General features: G+C 46.8%; 1 protein-coding gene across 3 annotated transcripts in view; it reads left to right on the top strand.

The window, feature by feature from the left end:
• TIMELESS (timeless circadian regulator) overlaps positions 1–19,808 on the top strand; it is a 36,828-nt gene extending 17,020 nt beyond the window's left edge. For all 3 annotated transcript variants that reach the window (XM_027767158.1, XM_014583000.2, XM_027767157.1), the window contains 23 exons: positions 1–56; positions 283–416; positions 2,641–2,728; positions 3,662–3,838; positions 4,215–4,432; positions 4,647–4,750; positions 4,895–5,064; positions 8,303–8,434; positions 8,535–8,686; positions 10,815–10,912; positions 11,002–11,119; positions 12,528–12,729; positions 12,988–13,133; positions 13,743–13,828; positions 13,915–14,032; positions 14,119–14,201; positions 14,418–14,560; positions 14,922–15,096; positions 15,178–15,246; positions 15,348–15,466; positions 18,359–18,575; positions 18,705–18,806; positions 19,193–19,808. The exon at positions 1–56 is cut by the window's left edge. In XM_027767158.1, coding sequence (XP_027622959.1) covers positions 1–56; positions 283–416; positions 2,641–2,728; positions 3,662–3,838; positions 4,215–4,432; positions 4,647–4,750; positions 4,895–5,064; positions 8,303–8,434; positions 8,535–8,686; positions 10,815–10,912; positions 11,002–11,119; positions 12,528–12,729; positions 12,988–13,133; positions 13,743–13,828; positions 13,915–14,032; positions 14,119–14,201; positions 14,418–14,560; positions 14,922–15,096; positions 15,178–15,246; positions 15,348–15,466; positions 18,359–18,575; positions 18,705–18,806; positions 19,193–19,269 — 2,984 coding nt within the window. In that variant the 3' untranslated portion in view covers positions 19,270–19,808. The remainder of the gene's footprint in view (positions 57–282; positions 417–2,640; positions 2,729–3,661; positions 3,839–4,214; positions 4,433–4,646; positions 4,751–4,894; positions 5,065–8,302; positions 8,435–8,534; positions 8,687–10,814; positions 10,913–11,001; positions 11,120–12,527; positions 12,730–12,987; positions 13,134–13,742; positions 13,829–13,914; positions 14,033–14,118; positions 14,202–14,417; positions 14,561–14,921; positions 15,097–15,177; positions 15,247–15,347; positions 15,467–18,358; positions 18,576–18,704; positions 18,807–19,192) is intronic.

The following is a 19,808-nucleotide window of genomic DNA, read 5'->3' as shown; positions in this document are numbered from 1 at the left end:
AACAGCAGTGGAGCCTACATGTGCTAGAGATCGTCTCCCTTATGTTCCGTGACCAGGTAAGACCCCGGCTTGTTGCCTCAGGCTTCTCCATTCTTGCGTTCTTTTGCTGTGAGACCAGAATTGCTCTTCTAATCACCTGGGCAAGGCTTGTGACAGAGTAGCCATGTCTTGATTCTGGGGTCCCGATGGCAGCCCTGTTTCATTCACTTTCTATCCCTAATAAGTGTAAACTCAAGATAAGAGATTGTTATCCTTTTGATCCTTCTCTTGTTCCAAATCTAGAACCCTGAGCAGCTGGCAGGAGTAGGGCAGGGACACCTAACTCAGGAGCGGAGTGCAGATGTGGCAGAACTGGAAGTGTTACGTCAGCGAGAAATGGCGGAAAAGAAGACTCGAGCCCTCCAGCGAGGCAACAGGTGAGGGGCAGACTGCTGCTCTGCCTGTGTCCCTGGTCCTGCACTACGGAATGCTGGGGACAGATTATAAGACAGTGGTGACTGGATAACATTTCATCATTTTAACTCACTCTGGCATGCTGATGAAAGAGAATGGAAACCCAGAAATTCCTCTCAAAGTAATTGAAGTCATCACCTCCGAAAGATTTCTGTAGGACTGACCCTGTAGCACAGTGGAAATTAGAGTACCTCAGGAGCCAGATCCCTTCTGGTCAACCACAGTCCAAGTCCTGGCTCTAGCAGCTTAAAATATATACCAGGAAGGTGTGCATATGTGCCTAGAATCCTGATGAGATGGAAAGATGGGAGAAAAACTGATTGTGATACGATTATGCCCCCATTAGGGGATGCTTTCTCTCCTCTCTCTGGCAAACACATGCACCCTCTATTAATTAAAGAAAGAAATGAAAAAGAAAGGAAAAGAAATCTGTACTCCTTTGTTTATTGCAGCACTAGCCACAATAAAACATCAACCTAAATGCCCATTGATGGATGAATGGATTAATAAAAAATACATATATATGAACAATTGAATGTTACTCAGCCTTAGGAAATAAACAGATCCTGCCATTTGCAGGAGAACATGCTAGTAAGTAAAATAAGCCAGATGGAGAAAGAAAAATGCACAAACTCAGATGAGGAATATTAAAAGAGAGAATGGGGCCAGCAGATGGCGTGGTGGTTAAGGTGCTGGACTCCCACGTGGCCGACCATGGTTTAAGGTCCACATCCAATGTCTTGCTTTCTCACTCTTCGTCTCTCTCACTCTGCCTCTCTCTGGTCAAACTGAAGAATAATAAATAAAATTAATTTAATTATTTTTTTAAAAAAGAGAGAGAGAATACGGGACCAGCAGTTGGTGTAATGGCTATGTCTCTGGACTCCCATGTAGTCAACTGTGGTTCAAGTCCCAGACCTGGTGGCTTAAACTCATGCTGGGCATGTGTACGTGCATGCCTAAGATCCCGAGAAAAAGAATGGAGGAGAAGGTATTGTGGCGTGGCTATCCCCCGTGCATGGTGATTTCTCTCTTTCTGTCTCTCTGTCTCTGTCTTTTTGGCAAGCACATGCGCCTTATAGGGGGAAAAAAAAAAAAACTCCAAGAAAAAAAAGAGAGAGAGAGAGACTGCAGAGCCAGCAGGTGGTACCGGACTCCAACATGGCTGATCATGGTTCAAGTCCCGGACCTGGGAGCAAATTCATGCTGGGCGCTTGTGTGTATGTGTGTCCCCAGAATCCCAGGAACAGAATGGAGGCGAAGGGATTGCAGCATGGTCATTCCCCCAGGCCGTGCTTTCTCACTTAACCTCTCCCTGTGTCTCTTTTCTTTCTGGTGAAGCACATGTGCCCTATGGTAAAAACCTTGGGGGGGGTGCTCAACTACATGCAGCTAAGGAAGAAACAGTGGTTATCACAGAGGGGAGTGGAGGAGAAATGGGGAGATGCAGGTTTAAGAATATAAAATATGAGGGCTCTTCAGAAAGCTAATGGCAAATACTTGATATGAGAAAATTATGGATTTCAATGTTTTGTTTTGTTTTGTTTGGAGAGGTTTTTGCTGTAGAGTGTGTGTGCTCACCAGAAAGACAAAGAGAGACAGAAAGCAAGAAATCACCCCCCAGGGAGGATGGCCATGTCACAACCCCTTCTCCTCCATTATCCTCTCAGGATCTTGGGCACACACACACACATGCCTGGCGTGAGTTTAAACCACCGGGTCCGGGACTCAAACCGCGGTCAGCTACGTGGGAGTCCAGCAACATAGCCATTACGCCAACTGCTGGTCCTAGATTTCAAATTTTTTTTACACCAAAACCTCATACTTTATTTTTCTAGGAACTTTTTGAAATACCTTCCTAGCAGTTATGTAGGATGAATGAGTCCAGAAGTCTAGTGTACAACATGTGGACTAAACTTAATAAAATTGTATTGCATTAGAGATTTTTGTTAAACAAATATATTTTATTTGCTCTCGTCACACACACAAAAAAACTGTGAAATGATAGATATGCTGCTCCACCATTGTAACCATTAAACTGTGTGTCTGCATATACATATATCCCGTAACATCATGCTATAAACTTCAAATAAATAAAAATAATTTTATTTTAAAAAAAGAAAGAAAATAAGGATAGAGCTTCCAGAAATCGAGGAATCACTTGGGCCTTTTTTTTTTTTATTGCAGGCATTCTCGATTTGGGGGCTCCTACATTGTCCAAGGGTTGAAATCCATTGGGGAGAGAGACCTCATCTTTCACAAAGGTCTTCACAATGTGAGTACTCTTCACATCTGGATGGGGACATTGTGGAGTTGTAGGGCCTAAGAAGGTAATCATCCCTGGTTAACATGTTTATGTTCTTTGACTTAGAAAGTTGGTGACAGGCCGGCAGGTGGCATGGTGGTTATGGGCGCTGGACTCCCACTTGGCTGACTATTGTTCAAGTCTTGTACCTTGTGGCTCGCTTTCTCATTCCTCACACACACATGCTTTATCCCTCTCTGGTCAAATTTAAATAAATAAAATAATTCTTTTAAAAAGAAAGAAAGAAAGTTGGCGACTGTTGTCCAGCTGCAGTGGCACAGTGATAAAGCAATGTTCTCCAATGCTGAAGGCCATATGGGAAGGTCCCAGTTTGAATCCCAAGGTCTCCCTGTGTTTGCTGGGTGTGCACACTTACCAGTGATCCTGGCTGGCAGAGGCGAGGTTGGATCACAATGTGAAGCTCTGTTTGGGGGTGATGTGTGTGTCTCTCTGCCTCCCTCTCTCATCAAAGAAATAAATAATTTTAAGTTTAAAAAAGAATTGGATGGGGGCCAGCAGGTGGTATGTTGGTTAAGGATGCTGGATTCCCATGTGGTTAGCCGTGGTTCAAGTCCCGGACCTGGTGTCTTGGTTTCTTACTTTCCCTCTCTTTCTCTCACTCTGCCCCTCTCTGGTCAAATTAAAATAAATAAATAAAATAGAGTTCAATAAAATAATTTTAAAACAACAACAACATTGGATGTTGGGGCCAGCAAGTGAGGTAATGATTAAGATGCCGGACTCCGACACGGCTGACCGCGGTTCCAGACCCAGACCTGGCAGCTTGAAAATCACTCCAGGCACATGTGTGCCCAAAATCCCAGAAGGAGAAGGGATTGCGTTGAGGCACTTCTCCCTGGGGAGTTGGGGAGTGATTTCTAATCCCCAGTTCACACCTCCCAGCTCCGAAACTACAGCTCAGATTTGGGAAAGCAGCCGCGGAGGCTGCCTAAACGTCGCCGGGCTGCCCAGGAGTTGTCCGTCCAGCGTCGTTCTGCCCTCAACGTGAGGCTCTTCCTCAGAGACTTTTGCTCCGAGTTCCTGGAAAACTGTTATAACCGCCTCATGGGCTCGGTGAAGGTGAGAGCCCAGGAAAGATAGGTGGAGATGATGAGGGGTGGAATAGAGAGATGATGGGGCCCATGGAGGTTAAGAAGGGCAACCTGAGGATGGGCTTGTGGGAAGCTGACCTTGGAGTGTGGACTAGTAGATGGGAGGGCTTAGGGTGCCCCAAGACATGGTAAAGATAACAGGGAGAATGGGTTATTGGCATGATAAGAAAAGGCTCCAGAGAGATTGAGAGGAAGGGAAAGGGAATGTGGAGATAACTGGCGAAAATAAGAGGAAGTTGAATATTGTAGACCTTGAGTATTATTACAGTGGTGCCCAGGGTCCACTTCAGTTTTTTAAGTTACAAGCTGTGAGGTCATGGCAGTTTTTGTTTTTTGGACGGTAGGATCACCTGCTTCGGGAAAAAGCTCAGCAGCATGATGAGACCTACTATATGTGGGCCTTGGCTTTCTTCATGGCTTTCAATCGAGCTGCCTCCTTCCGGCCGGGCCTGGTTTCTGAGACCCTCAGTGTTCGTGCCTTCCACTTCATTGAGCAGAACCTCACCAACTACTATGAGATGATGCTGACTGACCGCAAGGAAGCTGCCTCCTGGGCTCGCCGGTGAGTGGAGTGATTACTGGGGCCAGGGCGGGCACCGTGCCCAGGCTGGGAAGCTGAATACCTGAATTCTGGGCGGGTCTTCTTCCCTGGTTCAGGGTTGAGGTGGAGAGTAAGGACTGGCTGAGTCATTCTGCTTTGGGTGGCACCTTTGGGGAATGGGAGGGTTGTAGTTTCCATGGCCTATTGCCCTAAGTTGTCTTCCCTCTACTCACAGGATGCATCTGGCTCTCAAGGCCTATCAGGAGCTGCTGGCCACAGTGAATGAGATGGACATGTCCCCCGATGAGGCTGTGAGGGAGAGCAGCCACATCATCAAGAGTGAGGCCTGACCTGATCCCTGATTCCAGCCTTTCCTCGTCTCTTGACCAGAATCTCAGCCTTCCCAGTCCCAACTTTACCCATCTCCCCTTTCCCAAGCTTTCCAAACCAGTCCTTTCATTGCTTTCTCTTCCCCATTTCTAGACAACATTTTCTATGTGATGGAGTACCGAGAACTATTCCTGGCACTCTTTCGCAAGTTTGATGAGAGATGCCAACCCCGCTCATTCCTTCGTGACCTGGTGGAAACCACTCACCTCTTCCTTAAGATGTTGGAGCGGTTCTGCCGGAACCGTGGGAACCTAGTGGTGCAGGTACTGGGCAGCCCCATGATATAGAAAGAGATTCAGGAGCGGGGAAGAACTGGGGACCTTCTCTCATTTTCTGCAGCTTAAGCTTTCAGTTGGAATTACTCTGAACTAAGAAGGTTTGTTGGTGTTTCCATAGTTTCTTTCTCCTATCAGCTTACTCCTTGATCTACCATAAATATCTTAACTCATTCAGGAAAAATTGATCAAAACACTGCTAAATACATAATTCATAATTTTAGGATTCACCAATTATGCTGTAATCTTTCCTGGTTGTACTCAGCAGCCTTGTGGTGACATGGAAAGAGCCTTAATTGAGGGGCTTAGCTGCTGTGGTATAGCTGTGGCACAGTGCCCTGTGAAACGAGACCACATGGTCAGCCATGGGTTTGCATCTCCAGTATGATCCGAAAACTTGCCAGCCACAAATGTTAGAAAGACCTGTGAGGGCCAAGAGGTGGTGTAGTGGTTAATGCCCTGGACTCCCACACGCCAACTATGGTTGAAGTCCTGGACCTGGTGACTTGAAAAATCACACTAGGTGCATATATGTGCATGCCCAAAATTCTGAGAGGAGAATGGAGGACAAGGGATTGTGGCATGGCCATCCTCCCGGGGGGTGATTTCTCATGCTCTCTCTCACTGTCTCTCTCTTTCTCTTCAGTGAGCACCCTATCACAAAAACCTAAAAAGAAAAAAGAAAGACCCTGTGGAAGGTGCCTTCTCTGTCTTTTGCATGCGTGCACTCTTTGTCATTAAAAAAATGAAAGGCGGTCCAGGATCTAGTCCTGTACTAGTTACAGTTAGAATAAACTCAAACTCATGTCAGTCTTTAGATCCCTAAAGTTGGGATTATAATGTCTGTCTGTAAGCCCGAAATGGAATAATAAATGAAAAGCCTAGGACAAGAAAACCCCCAGGAATCTGTAACCTCGAAATACAGGGAGTCTGGTTGGTACAAACAAGCTTTGACCCAGAACCGTCCTATAATTCTAGTGGCTGCAACTTAAAAATCTGTTAGAAGTGGACTTGAGGGACTAGCAGTTGGCGTAACAGCTATGTCGCTGGACTCCCATGTAGTGAACCGCAGTTTGCGTCCCGGACCCAGTGGCTTAAACTCACGTCAGGTGCATGTGCGTGAGTGCCCAAGATCCCGAGAGGAGAATGGAGGAGAAGGGATTGTGGGGTGGCCATCCCCCTGGGGATAATTTCTTGCTTTCTGTCTCTCTCTGTCTTTCTGGCGTGTGCACACGCCCTGTCACAAACACAAAAAAAAAAAACCTCCAAAAAAAAAAAAAAGAGGTGTATTTGAAAGGAGTAGAAGTATGAATGAGACTTTGCTAAAGAGTTACCTTTACGGGACCAGTAGTTAGTGTAATGACTGTATCACTGGACTCCCATGTAGTCGACTGCAATTCGAGACTCAGACCCAGTGGCTTAAACTCACGCCAGGTGTGTGTGCGTGCGTGCCCAAGATCCTGAGAGGAGAATGGAGAAGGGTTTGTGGCGTGGCCAATCCCCCAGGGAGGGGATTTCTCACTTTCTGTCTCTCTGTCTTTCTGGTGAGCACATGTGCCCTATAGCAGAAACCTCTCCCCAAAAAGAAAGAGTTACCTTTACATTCAGGACTGTATGGTATGTCAGTGATAACAGGTGCTAGGAGGTCCCGAGCAAGACTGTGTGTCAGACACTACTGAGATTTTCATGCGATTTCACCAAAGTACTAGAACATTTGCACATAGCAGTTAAGCAACTTGTCCAACGTCTTGTCCGTGAATCTAACGTCAATACTCAAAAGTGAGATCTGCTGGTCTCTGTAGCTCACGCGCCTCACCTTTGGTATGTGTGTTTTGTTTGTTTGGATTTTTGCCATAGGACGCAGGCAACAGAGAGGGAAAGTGAGGAATCACCCTTAGGTGGGGTAGGGGGGTGTTGGGCACACCACAGTCCCTTCTCTATTCTCAGGATTTGGGGCCTTCAGGCATGTGCTTCTAGTGTGATTTTTCAAGTTGCTGGGTCCGGGCCTTGAACCACAGTTGGCCATGTAAGAGTCCAGTGCCTTAACCACAGTGCCACTGACTGGCCCTTTGTGTGTTTGACTATAAGTTCCTTGAGTAGAGTATGAACCTCAAGGGCCCCCAGTTTATCCTATTTGACTTTTGTTTACTCACATCAAAGACTAGTTCATAGCCATGACTTGGGACTGAGGGTGGGGAGCAGGTTTTAGGTATTACCTCATTCTCTTGCTTTTCTAGAAAGAAAAAAATTAGAGGGCTTATTTACATAACACTTTGCATTATTTTTCTTTTCAGAGAGAGATTTTTGCTGTAAGGCACATGTGCTTACTGGAGAGACAGAGAAAGTAAGAAATCACCCCCTAGAGGGTATGGCCACACTACAGTCCCTTCTCCTCCATTCTCCTCTCAGGATTTTGGGTATACACGCACACATGCCTGGCTGAGTCTTGGACCACTGGATCTGGGACTCAAACCATGGTTGGCCATGTGGAAATCCAGCACCTTAACCACTATGCCACCCTCTGGCCTCAACTCCTTGCATTTTATAAAACCTTTTCATTTATCTTATTTGACTTTTGTAGCATGTGTTCATTCTTTAGACTTCCTTCCCACTGACATACTGCTGTGTTTGGCAAACCTGTGACCCCAGGAAATAGGTCAGCTGAGTTCTGCAATGGCATGTTATGTTCACCCACATTGTAGCTCTTGTGCACACTGTAGCGTAATTACATCTTTGCTCATCTGTCTCCCCAACTAGAGTATAAGCTCAAGAGCGAATAGCAGCTCTATGTATGCTCAATATATATGTCCTGCTTCCCATTGCCTATGAGTAGCACATATGGGCATTCTGTGAATGTGCAGTTCATTACTTGTGAAATTGAAAAGACAGTGAAGGACCAGCAGATGGCATAATGGTTACTTCACTGGACTCCTACATAGTCAATCACGGTTTGAGTCCTGCACCCAGTGGCTTCAAACTCACACTGGGCACACGTGCCCAAAAGCCCAAGAGGAGAATGGAGGAGAAGGGATTGTGGCATGGCCATACTCCCCCAGGGAGTGGTTTCTTGCTTTCTCTTTGTCTTTCTGTCTCTCCCTATGTCTCCGTGAGTATACACACCCTATAGCAAAAACATCTCTCTTAAAAAGAAAGAAAAAGAAAAAGCATTACTAGGAAAAGACCTTCTTTGGCCTCCTGTGATTCTAATGCAGTTCTTTCCCCACAGAACAAACGAAAGAAGAGAAAGAAGAAGAAGGTTTTAGACCAGACTGTTGGTTCTGGCAACACCCCACGTAGCCCAGAGGAGCTAGAGGCTGTGTGGCCAGCTCTGGCTGAACAACTACAGCGCTGTGCCCAGGTAGGTGGTTGCTGAGGCCTTAACTTTCTTGAGGAAGGTGCTTGGGGTAGATAATCTTGGCTTTCCTCCCCTCCACTCCCATAGCTTTATCCATCTCTAGGATCCTGAGCTCAGTGCAGACTCCATGGTTCCCTTTGATGCGGCCTCAGAGGTGCCAGTGGAAGAGCAGCGGACAGAAGCCATGGTGCGAATCCAAGACTGTCTCCTGGCTGGCCAGGCCCCACAGGCCCTGACCCTTTTGAGGTCTGCCCGGTAAGAGCCCTTCCAGCCACCTTTCTGGGCTTAGGGGGCAGTGTAAGGCCTTCACTGTGCTACAGGGTTCTCTGTCGTCAGAAGAGAGAAGTCCCGTGTGGCGGCTCACACCTATAGTTCCAGCTATTCCAGAGGCAGATGTGAAGGCAGGAAGATCACAGTATATTGAGACCCTGGCTTATAAAAGAAGTCAACCATGGGGGAGCAGCGAATGGCATAACAGTTACATCTCTGGACTCCCACACAGTCGACCACAGTTCAAGTCCTGAACTCAGTGGCTTAAACTCACACTGGCCATGTGTGCCCAAAATCCCGAGAGGAGAATGGAGAAGGGATTGTAACGTGGCCATCCCCCAGGGGGTGATTTCTTGCTTTCCGTCTCTCTGTCTTTCTCTCTATCTCTGGCAAATGTGTGTGCCCTATAGCAAAAATCCCACCCCCCCCAAATAAAAGAAGTCAGCCATGGTGATGCAGTGGTAACAATGCTGTGTGATGCTGAAGCCACATGGGAAGACCCCAGGTTTATGTCCAGAGGTCTTTGTACACGCCACGGGGTTGTGCACACACTCACACATCTATCCACGATCCCGGCAGGTCGAGATGGGGTCGATCATGGTGTGATGAGTATTGGCGGTTCCTGTCTCTCTCTCTCATGGATGAATCATTAAAAAATAAATTCCACATATTGAGACCCTGTTTTTTAAAAAAAGAGAGGGGGCTGGTCCTGTGGTATAGTGATTAAGCACTATACATAGAATGCTGGCTCTTACGTGGCCAACCGAATCCCAGCCCCAGTGACTTGAAAAACACTTTGGGCACGTGTATATGCGTGCCCCGAATCCTGTGAGATGAAGAAAGGGGAGAAAGGAAGTTGCAGTGTGATCACACTTCATTGGGGGTGCTTCCTCTTTGTCTCTCTGGAGAGCCCAAGTACTCTCTGGACAAATATAAATAAATAAAGTTAAATAAAATAATTCTTTAAAAAATAAAGAATCTTATTATTATTTTTTAATGTGCTTTCACCAGAGAGAGAAGGAGAGAGAGAAAGCAAGCCACCAGTCCAGGACTTAAACTTCAGTTGGCCATGTGGGATTCCAGCACCTGAACCACCACACCAACTGCTGACCCTAATATATATATTTTTTAATTCCAGATGGTACATGGTATGCACTTACAGGTGGGGAGGAGCAAGGGAGAAAGCACCTCCCCAGTGGGATGTGGTCACACTGCAATCCTTTCTCCTCCATTTCTCCATCCTATCGGGATTTGGGGCACACACGAACATGTGCCTTGTAGCTTTTTCAATCCACCAGAGCCAGGAATCAAACCAAGATTAGCCATGAAGGATTTGGCACCTTTGGGACCAGCAGTTGGCGTAATGGCTATGTTGCTGGAGTCCCATGTATTCGACTGTGGTTCAAGTCCCAGACCTGGTGGCCTAAACTCACTCTGGGCGCATGTGTGTGTGTGCTCCCAAGATCCCAAGAGGAGAATAGGGGAGAAGGGATTGCGGCGTGGCCATCCCCTCTGGGGGGTGATTTCTTGCTTTCTGTCCTTCTGTCTCTCTGTCTTTCTGGCGAGTGCACGCACCCTATAGCAAAAACCTCTCCACAAAAAAAAGGATTTGGCATCCTTAAAAAGTAGGCAGTGGTGTGGGCACTCTTATATGGTTTTTATCGCACTATGGCTTAAGACAAAAATTTTCTCCAATAAAATTTATTTTCTCTCTCAAGTAATAGTTTGAATTCATTTTCTTTTTTAATTAATTTTTTTAGAGATTTTTTTCTTTAGGGTACATGAGCTTGCCATAGAGAGACAGAGACTGTGAAAGACAAAGTGAGAAATCACCTCTCAAAGGGAATGGCCACACCACAACTCCTTCCCCTCCATTCTCTGCTCGAGATCTTGGGCTTGTACCACATGTTCCCAGCGTGAGTTTCAGGCTACCAGTTCCAGAATTCAAACTGCAGTTGGCCATCTGGGAGTCCAGCAATGTAACTGCTACGCCATCTGCTGGTCCATGCATTCTTTTTCTGACTGACAAATTAAACAAGTCTGAATTTCTTCTCCTACTTCAATTTAATTTGGATTTCCTCTGGTTAAAGCCTTTTTGCTGTCTGTGCTTCAGGGAAGTGTGGCCAGAAGGAGATGTGTTTGGCTCTGAAGACATTTCCTCGGGGGAGGAACTCCAGTTGCTGAAACAAATCCTCTCTGCTCCACTTCCCCGTGAGTCTCCATTTCTTCATAGTCCTCTCCTTCCAGCTCTTCTCCAGCACCAGCCCAAGAGAAACCTAATTATCTTACTCTTCCTATAGGACAACAGGGGCAAGAAGAACAAGGGGCAGAGGAGGAAGAGGAAGAAGAAGAGGAAGAGGAGTTGCAAGTAGTCCAGGTGTCGGAGAAAGAATTTAACTTTCTGGACTACCTGAAACGGTGCGGGTCAAAAGGACTGATTAGGTCTCAGAGTGGCGATTGTGCAGCAATGAGGACAAGCAGGATCTACCTTCCTTCCTGACAGAGTGCACATGTACTTACCAGAAAGAGAGGGAGAGGGAGAAAGCACCCTCCCCCTAGTGGGGTGTGATCACGCCACAATCCCTTCTCTTCCATTTCTCCATTCAGTCTGGATTTGGGGCTCACATGCATATGTGCCCACTGTGTTTTACAAGCCACTAGGGCTGGGATTTGAACCATTTGGTTGTCCTTATGGGATCCAGCTCCTCCAACCCACCATGCCAAGGTGCCCCCCCCCTTTTTTTTTTGAAAGGTTTTTTTTTTGCTATAGGGTGATGGCCACGCCACAGTCCCTTCTCTATTCTCCTCTCGGGATCTTGGGCACGCACACACACGCGCCCAGCGTGAGTTTTAAACCACCGGGTCCGGGACTCAAACTGCGTTTGACTATGTGGGAGTCCAGCAACATAGCCATTATGCTAACTGCTGGTCCCTGGCCCCCATTTTTTAAATTTCAATGTTATTTATTTTGTACTTTCTTATTTACATTTAGCTATACATCTTGTAGACACAAACGCACACACGCTCAGCATGAGTTTCAAGCTACTGGGTCCAGACTCGAACTGTAGTTAGGGTCCAGTGATGTAACCACTGCGCCATCTGCTGGCCCTACATTGAAATCTTTAGTCCATTTAGGGTTGATTTTTGTTAAAAGCGAGAGATAGGGGTCTAGTTTCATTTTTCTGCAACTGAATATCCAGTTTTCCTTACACCATTTATTGAAAAGACTTTCTTTTCTTCACTAGACTGTCTTGTGTCCTTTGTCAAAAATTAGTTGGCTGGGGCCAGCAAGTGGTATGGTGGTTAAGGTGCTGGTCACCCAGGTGTCCATCCACAGTTCAAGTCCTGGACCTGGGGGCTTGAAAATCACACTGGGTGCATGTACATGCATGCTGAAAATCCCAACAAATTTTATTACTTTTTTTTTTTCTATTTCTATGAAGAAAGACACTGGTAATTTGATAGGGATTGCACTGAGTTTGTAAATTAATCTGGGTAGTTTAATAGTCTTTCTGTTTTTATTTATTTATTTATTTATTTGGAGAGGTTTTTGCTACAGGGCACATGTGCTCACCAGAAAGACAGAAAGCAAGAAGTCACTCCCCATGGGGGATGGCCATGTTGTTGCAATCCCTTCTCTTCCATTCTCCTCTTGGGATCTTGGACGCACACACACATGTGCCCGACGTGAGTTTAAGCCACCAGGTCTGGGACTCGAACCACAGTCGACTACATGGGAGTCCAGCGACATAGCCATTACACCAACTGCTGGTCCCAACGGTGTCTATCTTAGACTGACATCTTCTCCCTCCCTGTTTTGGTGCAGCTTTGCATGCTCAACTGTTGTTCGAGCTTATGTGCTACTGCTGCGGAGCTACCAACAGAATAGTGCCCACACCAATCACTGTGTTGTCAAGATGCTGCACCGAGTGGCCCATGACCTCAAAATGGAAGCCTTACTTTTCCAGCTCTCAATCTTCTGCCTCTTCAACCGTCTACTTAGTGACCCTGCTGCTGGAGCCTACAAAGTGAGGGAATACTAAGGAATGGGTATGGAAGGGTGTGGATCATCTTCAGGAGATAAAGAATGCTGAGAGGTCTCAAGGGCTGAGAGATGAGATGTGAGGAAGTAGTCATACAGGTTGAGGGACCTGCATGGGGAAGGGTAGAAGAGAGTTTGAGCTGAGGGGGTTGGAGCTAGGGATAGCATAGAGAAAATGCCTACCAGGCCAGGTTTATATATACACTTGGGCTACAGACCTCATAACAGCCCCCTCTTTTTGTAGGAACTAGTGACTTTTGCCAAATACATCCTGGGCAAGTTCTTCGCATTGGCCGCAGTTAACCAAAAAGCCTTTGTGGAGCTGTTGTTCTGGAAGAACACAGCTGTGGTTCGAGAGATGACGGAGGGCTATGGCTCCTTGGATAGCGGGTAAGCTTGAGGATGGGGAGAGATGGCCAGTAGGGGAGAGTGGCACAGATCAGTGTCAGAACTGGAAGAGCTCGTAGGCCATTGAGCCTAATGTTTCTTTCCCATTCATAGGTGGGAACAGACCCAGAGGTGAAATGCTGTAACTAAGGTTATCTAAGGGAAGGACAGGGACTGGAGCCTGTCTCCTATCTAGTTTCCCTCTCCTTCGCCAGCCTCCATGGAGGCAGTCTCGGGTGGGAGCAAGATGGCCTTCCAGAGACAGTCTGTATGTGCCTACTTGCAGATGTGCTGGGAAACCAAAAAGAATCATAGAAATATTTGTTTTCTTTCCCTTTGTAGTTCACCTCCTATTCTTTCAAGCTTCCTCATTTTTCTCTTTATTCTCACAGTCTCCAGAGTATCAGGTTTCATAGATCTCTTCTGGAAAATCTCCTAGTTTGATCTTTGGGATAAGTAGAAGGAAAGTGAGAGGAAGGAAACCTACCTTGTGCCTCTGCCAGCTGGCTTCTTGGAGCTATCTGCCTCACCCTCCTTGTCCCTTCAAGAACTTATCAGAGAGGGATGTAGGGCCTGCAACCTATCTGTTCCCTTTCCCCTTTCCCCATTCAGGTCTTCTAGTCGCAGAGCCCCTGTGTGGAGCCCAGAGGAAGAGGCTCAGCTTCGGGAGCTGTATCTCGCCCATAAGGATGTGGAAGGTGTGAGGCCTTGAGACCTGAAGAGTTCATAAGAAGGGCAGCCTGAAGCCCAGGACTCCTCTTTACTGCCCTCTTCTCTACCTCAGGGCAGGATGTGCTGGAAGTCATCTTGGCACGCCTGAATACTGTTCCTCGAACACGCAAGCAGGTCATCCACCATCTGGTACGGCTGGGACTAGCTGACAGTGTCAAGGACTTCCAAAGGTAGAGCACAGGCACTGGAGGGACTAGGATGGGGGGAACCCTGTGTTCACTTCCTGGGCCTCTTCCACTGACACCTGACTAAACAGGAAAGGAACCCAGATTGTACTGTGGACAGAAGATCAGGAGCTGGAGCTGCAGCGGCTTTTTGAGGAGTTCCGGGACTCTGATGGTAGGTGAGGTGAAAGCCCACAGCACCTCTGAGGTGAGAACTGAGCTGTCCATTTCCTTCTCCTCTGCCTTGTCATCCCATCCCTTCTGCCCACCTGTAATGATTGTATCATTTGGAGGTGAATTGAACGAGCCCATTTCCAGAGACCTTTCATTTCCTTTACTAATCCCTTTCCCCAGTTGCAGTTTATCATATTCACACATTTCCTCTTTGTAGATGTCCTGGGTCATATCATGAAGAATATCACAGCCAAACGTTCACGGGCTCGGATAGTGGATAAACTGCTGGCTCTGGGGCTGGTAGCTGAGCGGCGAGAGCTATACAAGAAGCGGCGGAGGAAGTTGGCACCCCCAAGCGTGGTAACGGTCTCACTCTGGTTCTGACAGCGTGGGCCCACTACTCCCCCTAAAATGATCCTTGCAGGTAGCCCACCTGATCCTTTCTGCTTGTGGCATTTCTGACATTCCTCCAGTGGGTGGCCAGGAATCAGAAGACTCCACTAAGTTCCTTAGATTGCCACCTTTTTTTTTTTTTTAGTTCTTAATTTTATTTGTTATTATTATTCAATTTGAGCAGAGAGAGGGAAAGTGAGAAAGCAAGCCACCAGGTCTGGGACTTGCACTGTGGTTGGCCATGTGGGAGTCCAGCACCTCAACCACCATGCCACCTGCTGGTCTTGGTTGCCTTATTTTTCATTTTCCTTCTTCCCATGAATTTTAGCCTGATGGAAAGGAGTCCTTGAAAGACCTTTTCCAGGAAGACTTTGAGGAAGAGGAAAACCTGCTACAGGAAGAGAGTGAAGAGGATGAAGAGAAAGAAGATTCAGAAGCAGAACTAGTCCAGGGTGGCTCAGTCCTTTCAACTGAAAGCCTTGGTCAAAGCCTGTGTGAGGAAGGTGAGGACTTTGGTTGAGAAAGAGGTCTCAGATGAAGGGTTAGGAGTTGAAGCCAAATATATGTTTCCTTTTTTTCCATAGGCTTTTCCGCCCCTCTTCTGTGGCTCCAGAATTGCCTGATTCGAGTAGCAAATGATCGGGAAGAGGATGGTGAGTGGACAGATGATGGTTCTAGGACGGGAGCACTGGAGGCAGCTAGAGACCTGATCTCTTTTCACATGTCCTTCGTGCGACTCTTGATCCTGTCCTAGGCTGCTCCCAGGCAGTTCCACTAGTGCCGCTGACAGAAGAAAATGAGGAAGCAATGGAAAATGAACAATTTCAGCGGCTGCTGCGTAAGCTAGGGGTTCGGCCTCCTGCCTCTGGGCAGGTAAGTACGCCACTTACAATGTCAGCCAAGGCATTGTGGTCCTGTTTCACAGTAAATCTCCTTCTTTTCATTCCAGTCACTATCTCTGTCCTTGCCATTCTTCCTGTCCTGTTCATTGTACTCTGTCTTCACTGTAGTGTCATCTCTGAGACTCATTGCAGACACCTGTTAGTCTTGTTCACTTCCTCTCTCCCACCTCCCCTCCTGAATCCATCTTCCACATTGCCAGGTTTTTCTTTCTAAAACGTCGGTGTCGTTACATTATTCCCCTGTCCAGAGCACTTGATGGCGATCCCCTCCATGCAGGAAAGAACTCACATCCTCTGAGTTGGCCTTGACCACCTTTTGCAGCCTGAGGGCCATACCATCCACACACCTGCTTTACAGCAGTCATCCCAGACTACTCTCCAATTTCAAACCGTAGGCTTTTCTTCTGTCTTCAAATGGTTGATCATGCCATTCCCTTTATCGAAAGCCTCTAACCACTCACACACCCTCGTACCCACTCATCTTTCTGAGGAACCTCTCCCAGCCTTCAAGAGTTAGCTCAATTATCACCTTCTCAGAAAAACAGCCCGTATCTCTTTATTTAAAAACTACCTTAATCACCACATCTGCTAGCTCCTTCTATCACTCTTTCAACCTCTGAAGCAAAGTCAGTACTTTGGCAGCTGGAATTTGTTTTTTCCCTTGGTCTATAGCCCTGATCCTGTGTCTTTTTGTTGTTGGTTTGTTTTGGTTTTTGCTGTAGGGAGCGTGCGTGCGCCAGAGAGAGAGAGAGAGAGAGAGGGAAAGTGAAAAATCACCCTCCAAGGGGTGATCCTTAATAAAAAAACATTATGTATTTAAATTTGACCAGAGAGGGACAGCGCAAATGAGTAAGAGAGACAGAAAATGAGAAAGCAGGCCACCAGGTTCAGGACTTGAACTGCGGTCAGCCATATGAGAGTGTTGAGAAAGAGGTCTCAGATGAAGGGTTAGGAGTTGAAGCCAAATATATGTTTCCTTTTTTTCCATAGGCTTTTCCGCCCCTCTTCTGTGGCTCCAGAATTGCCTGATTCGAGTAGCAAATGATCGGGAAGAGGATGGTGAGTGGACAGATGATGGTTCTAGGACGGGAGCACTGGAGGCAGCTAGAGACCTGATCTCTTTTCACATGTCCTTCGTGCGACTCTTGATCCTGTCCTAGGCTGCTCCCAGGCAGTTCCACTAGTGCCGCTGACAGAAGAAAATGAGGAAGCAATGGAAAATGAACAATTTCAGCGGCTGCTGCGTAAGCTAGGGGTTCGGCCTCCTGCCTCTGGGCAGGTAAGTACGCCACTTACAATGTCAGCCAAGGCATTGTGGTCCTGTTTCACAGTAAATCTCCTTCTTTTCATTCCAGTCACTATCTCTGTCCTTGCCATTCTTCCTGTCCTGTTCATTGTACTCTGTCTTCACTGTAGTGTCATCTCTGAGACTCATTGCAGACACCTGTTAGTCTTGTTCACTTCCTCTCTCCCACCTCCCCTCCTGAATCCATCTTCCACATTGCCAGGTTTTTCTTTCTAAAACGTCGGTGTCGTTACATTATTCCCCTGTCCAGAGCACTTGATGGCGATCCCCTCCATGCAGGAAAGAACTCACATCCTCTGAGTTGGCCTTGACCACCTTTTGCAGCCTGAGGGCCATACCATCCACACACCTGCTTTACAGCAGTCATCCCAGACTACTCTCCAATTTCAAACCGTAGGCTTTTCTTCTGTCTTCAAATGGTTGATCATGCCATTCCCTTTATCGAAAGCCTCTAACCACTCACACACCCTCGTACCCACTCATCTTTCTGAGGAACCTCTCCCAGCCTTCAAGAGTTAGCTCAATTATCACCTTCTCAGAAAAACAGCCCGTATCTCTTTATTTAAAAACTACCTTAATCACCACATCTGCTAGCTCCTTCTATCACTCTTTCAACCTCTGAAGCAAAGTCAGTACTTTGGCAGCTGGAATTTGTTTTTTCCCTTGGTCTATAGCCCTGATCCTGTGTCTTTTTGTTGTTGGTTTGTTTTGGTTTTTGCTGTAGGGAGCGTGCGTGCGCCAGAGAGAGAGAGAGAGAGAGAGGGAAAGTGAAAAATCACCCTCCAAGGGGTGATCCTTAATAAAAAAACATTATGTATTTAAATTTGACCAGAGAGGGACAGCGCAAATGAGTAAGAGAGACAGAAAATGAGAAAGCAGGCCACCAGGTTCAGGACTTGAACTGCGGTCAGCCATATGAGAGTCCAGTGCCCTTAACCACCACACCACCTGGTGTTCCCTTCCTGAATAGTTTTAAAACACATACATTCTTTCTCCCATTAGATTGTTAGTTCCGTGAGACCAAGAATTATACCTGATTCATCTTTAGGTCCCCGGGATCCATTCATTTATTCATTTAATGATTGTGTTTACTGGGAGCCTCCTAATATAGCAGGCACCGTGCTAGCCATTAAATATAAATAATAAGTAGCATTAACGATCCTTATGGATCTTTACCACTGAAGGATCATTTCATTTGTTGGTTTGGTTTGGTTTTTTTGTTGTTGTTTTATTTAGGATACATGCTGTCACCAGAGAGAGGGAATTGAGAGAGAAAATGAGAAATTACCACCCCCCTCAAGGGGAGGACCATACTGTAATGTCTTCTCCTTCGTTCTCTCTGGATTTTGTGCACAAATGCACATAAATATGGTGTGTTTCTCAAGCCATTGAATCTAGGACTCGAACCACAGAGTTGGCCTTGTGGGATCCAGCTGCCTTAACCTCCACACCAACTGGCTGACTCCTGAAGGGTCACATTTATTTAGTATCAAAATTTGGTGAGTTAGAAGTTATTCCTTTCCCTTTGCTGTCATTTGCAACTTCTTTGCCCTGTAGGAAACCTTCTGGCGAATTCCAGCCAAACTGAGTCCCACCCAGCTCCGGAGGATAGCAGCTTCTTTGAGTCAACCCGAGGAAAAGGAGGAAAAGCTACAGCCAGAGCTAGAACCTGAAGTCCCTGGAGAACAAGGCCCCGATGATGAGCACCGAGCACAAGCCCTGAGGGCCCTTTTGTTAGCCCGTAAAAAGAAGGCAGGCCTGGCGCCCTCAGAGGGTAGTAGTACAGTTGCTCATCTCTTGATTCTTACTGCGTGCCAGCCATCTTAGTCTAGAGGACTGATATGGTGTCTTGAGAATATGAGGGCTCAGTTCCCTAATTCTTTGCCCCTTATGGTCGTTTTAGAGGAAGAGACTGGTGGTGGGAAAGAACAGCTGAAGGCAGCACCCAAGAAGCGACAGCTGCTGGATAGCGACGATGAACAGGAGGAGGAGGGCAGAAGCAAAGGTGGAGAGCCTCACTGGGACCTGCTTTTTCTTCTGCTCTCTCTCTTTTTTTAGAGATTTGTTTTGCTATAGGGCACATGCACTCACTGGAGAGACAGAGAGACAGAAAGTGAGAAATCATCACCCCACGGGGATGGCCTTACTTCAGTCCTTTCTCCTCCATTCTCCTCTTGGGATTTTGGGCATGCACACACACATGTGCCAGGCATAAATGTCAAGCCACCGGGTCCAGGACTTGAGCCACGGTTGACCATGTGAGAGTCCAGTGCCTTAACCACCATGACACCTGCTGGCCCTGTCCCTCTTCTCTTTAATGCTGAAGACAAATCTCCTTAGCCATTAACATATTTAGATAACCTCTCTCTCTCACCTCTGTCATTCCCATAGCACCAGAATTGGGAGCACTGGGAATTCAAAAGAAGAAACGGTTTCAGATTGAGGATGAAGAAGATGGAGATGACTGAAGAGACCACAGCCCAGGGATAGAGAGAAACCTATTCTTACATGGTAAATTTAAGTCAGTTGGGAGTGTTATATGGGACCCAGAAACCTCTTACTGGACAGAAGCAGTAGAGATATGAGCTTTCCCACAGATTTGGGTCCAGGAATTTCTGGCCACAGTGTTGAACCTGCGGTCAGCCCCTGATTCCAGTTTTACCAGTATGCCCCCAGCAGTCTTCTGGAGAGTTGTTCCTCTCCTGGGGACCGTTTATTTTGGTTATTAAAGCTGCTTAGTAAATGAGAGAAGTGAGTAAAGTAGAGAACAAACCCTCTTATTGGTCTGCTCCTTTTGACCTCTGGAGGTGGGTTCCGGCACCAGATGGGGGCTTTATGATATGATGGGGTGGGGGGTTGCACCAGTTTTAGAAAGTACCAGTTGCCCGTCTTCATTTTATTTCCTATGGATTACCCCTCAGATACAAGATTAAACAGATTCCTGGAGCTAAGGTGGGGTCGGAAAATAACGCTGTCTAGTTGATGAGCATGTGTGGTATTGAATTAA

Source organism: Tupaia chinensis, unplaced genomic scaffold (assembly GCF_000334495.1).
Source record: "Tupaia chinensis unplaced genomic scaffold, TupChi_1.0 Scaffold143970_1, whole genome shotgun sequence".
NCBI lineage: Eukaryota > Metazoa > Chordata > Mammalia > Scandentia > Tupaiidae > Tupaia > Tupaia belangeri.
This window is presented reverse-complemented; position numbering and strand designations above follow the sequence as displayed.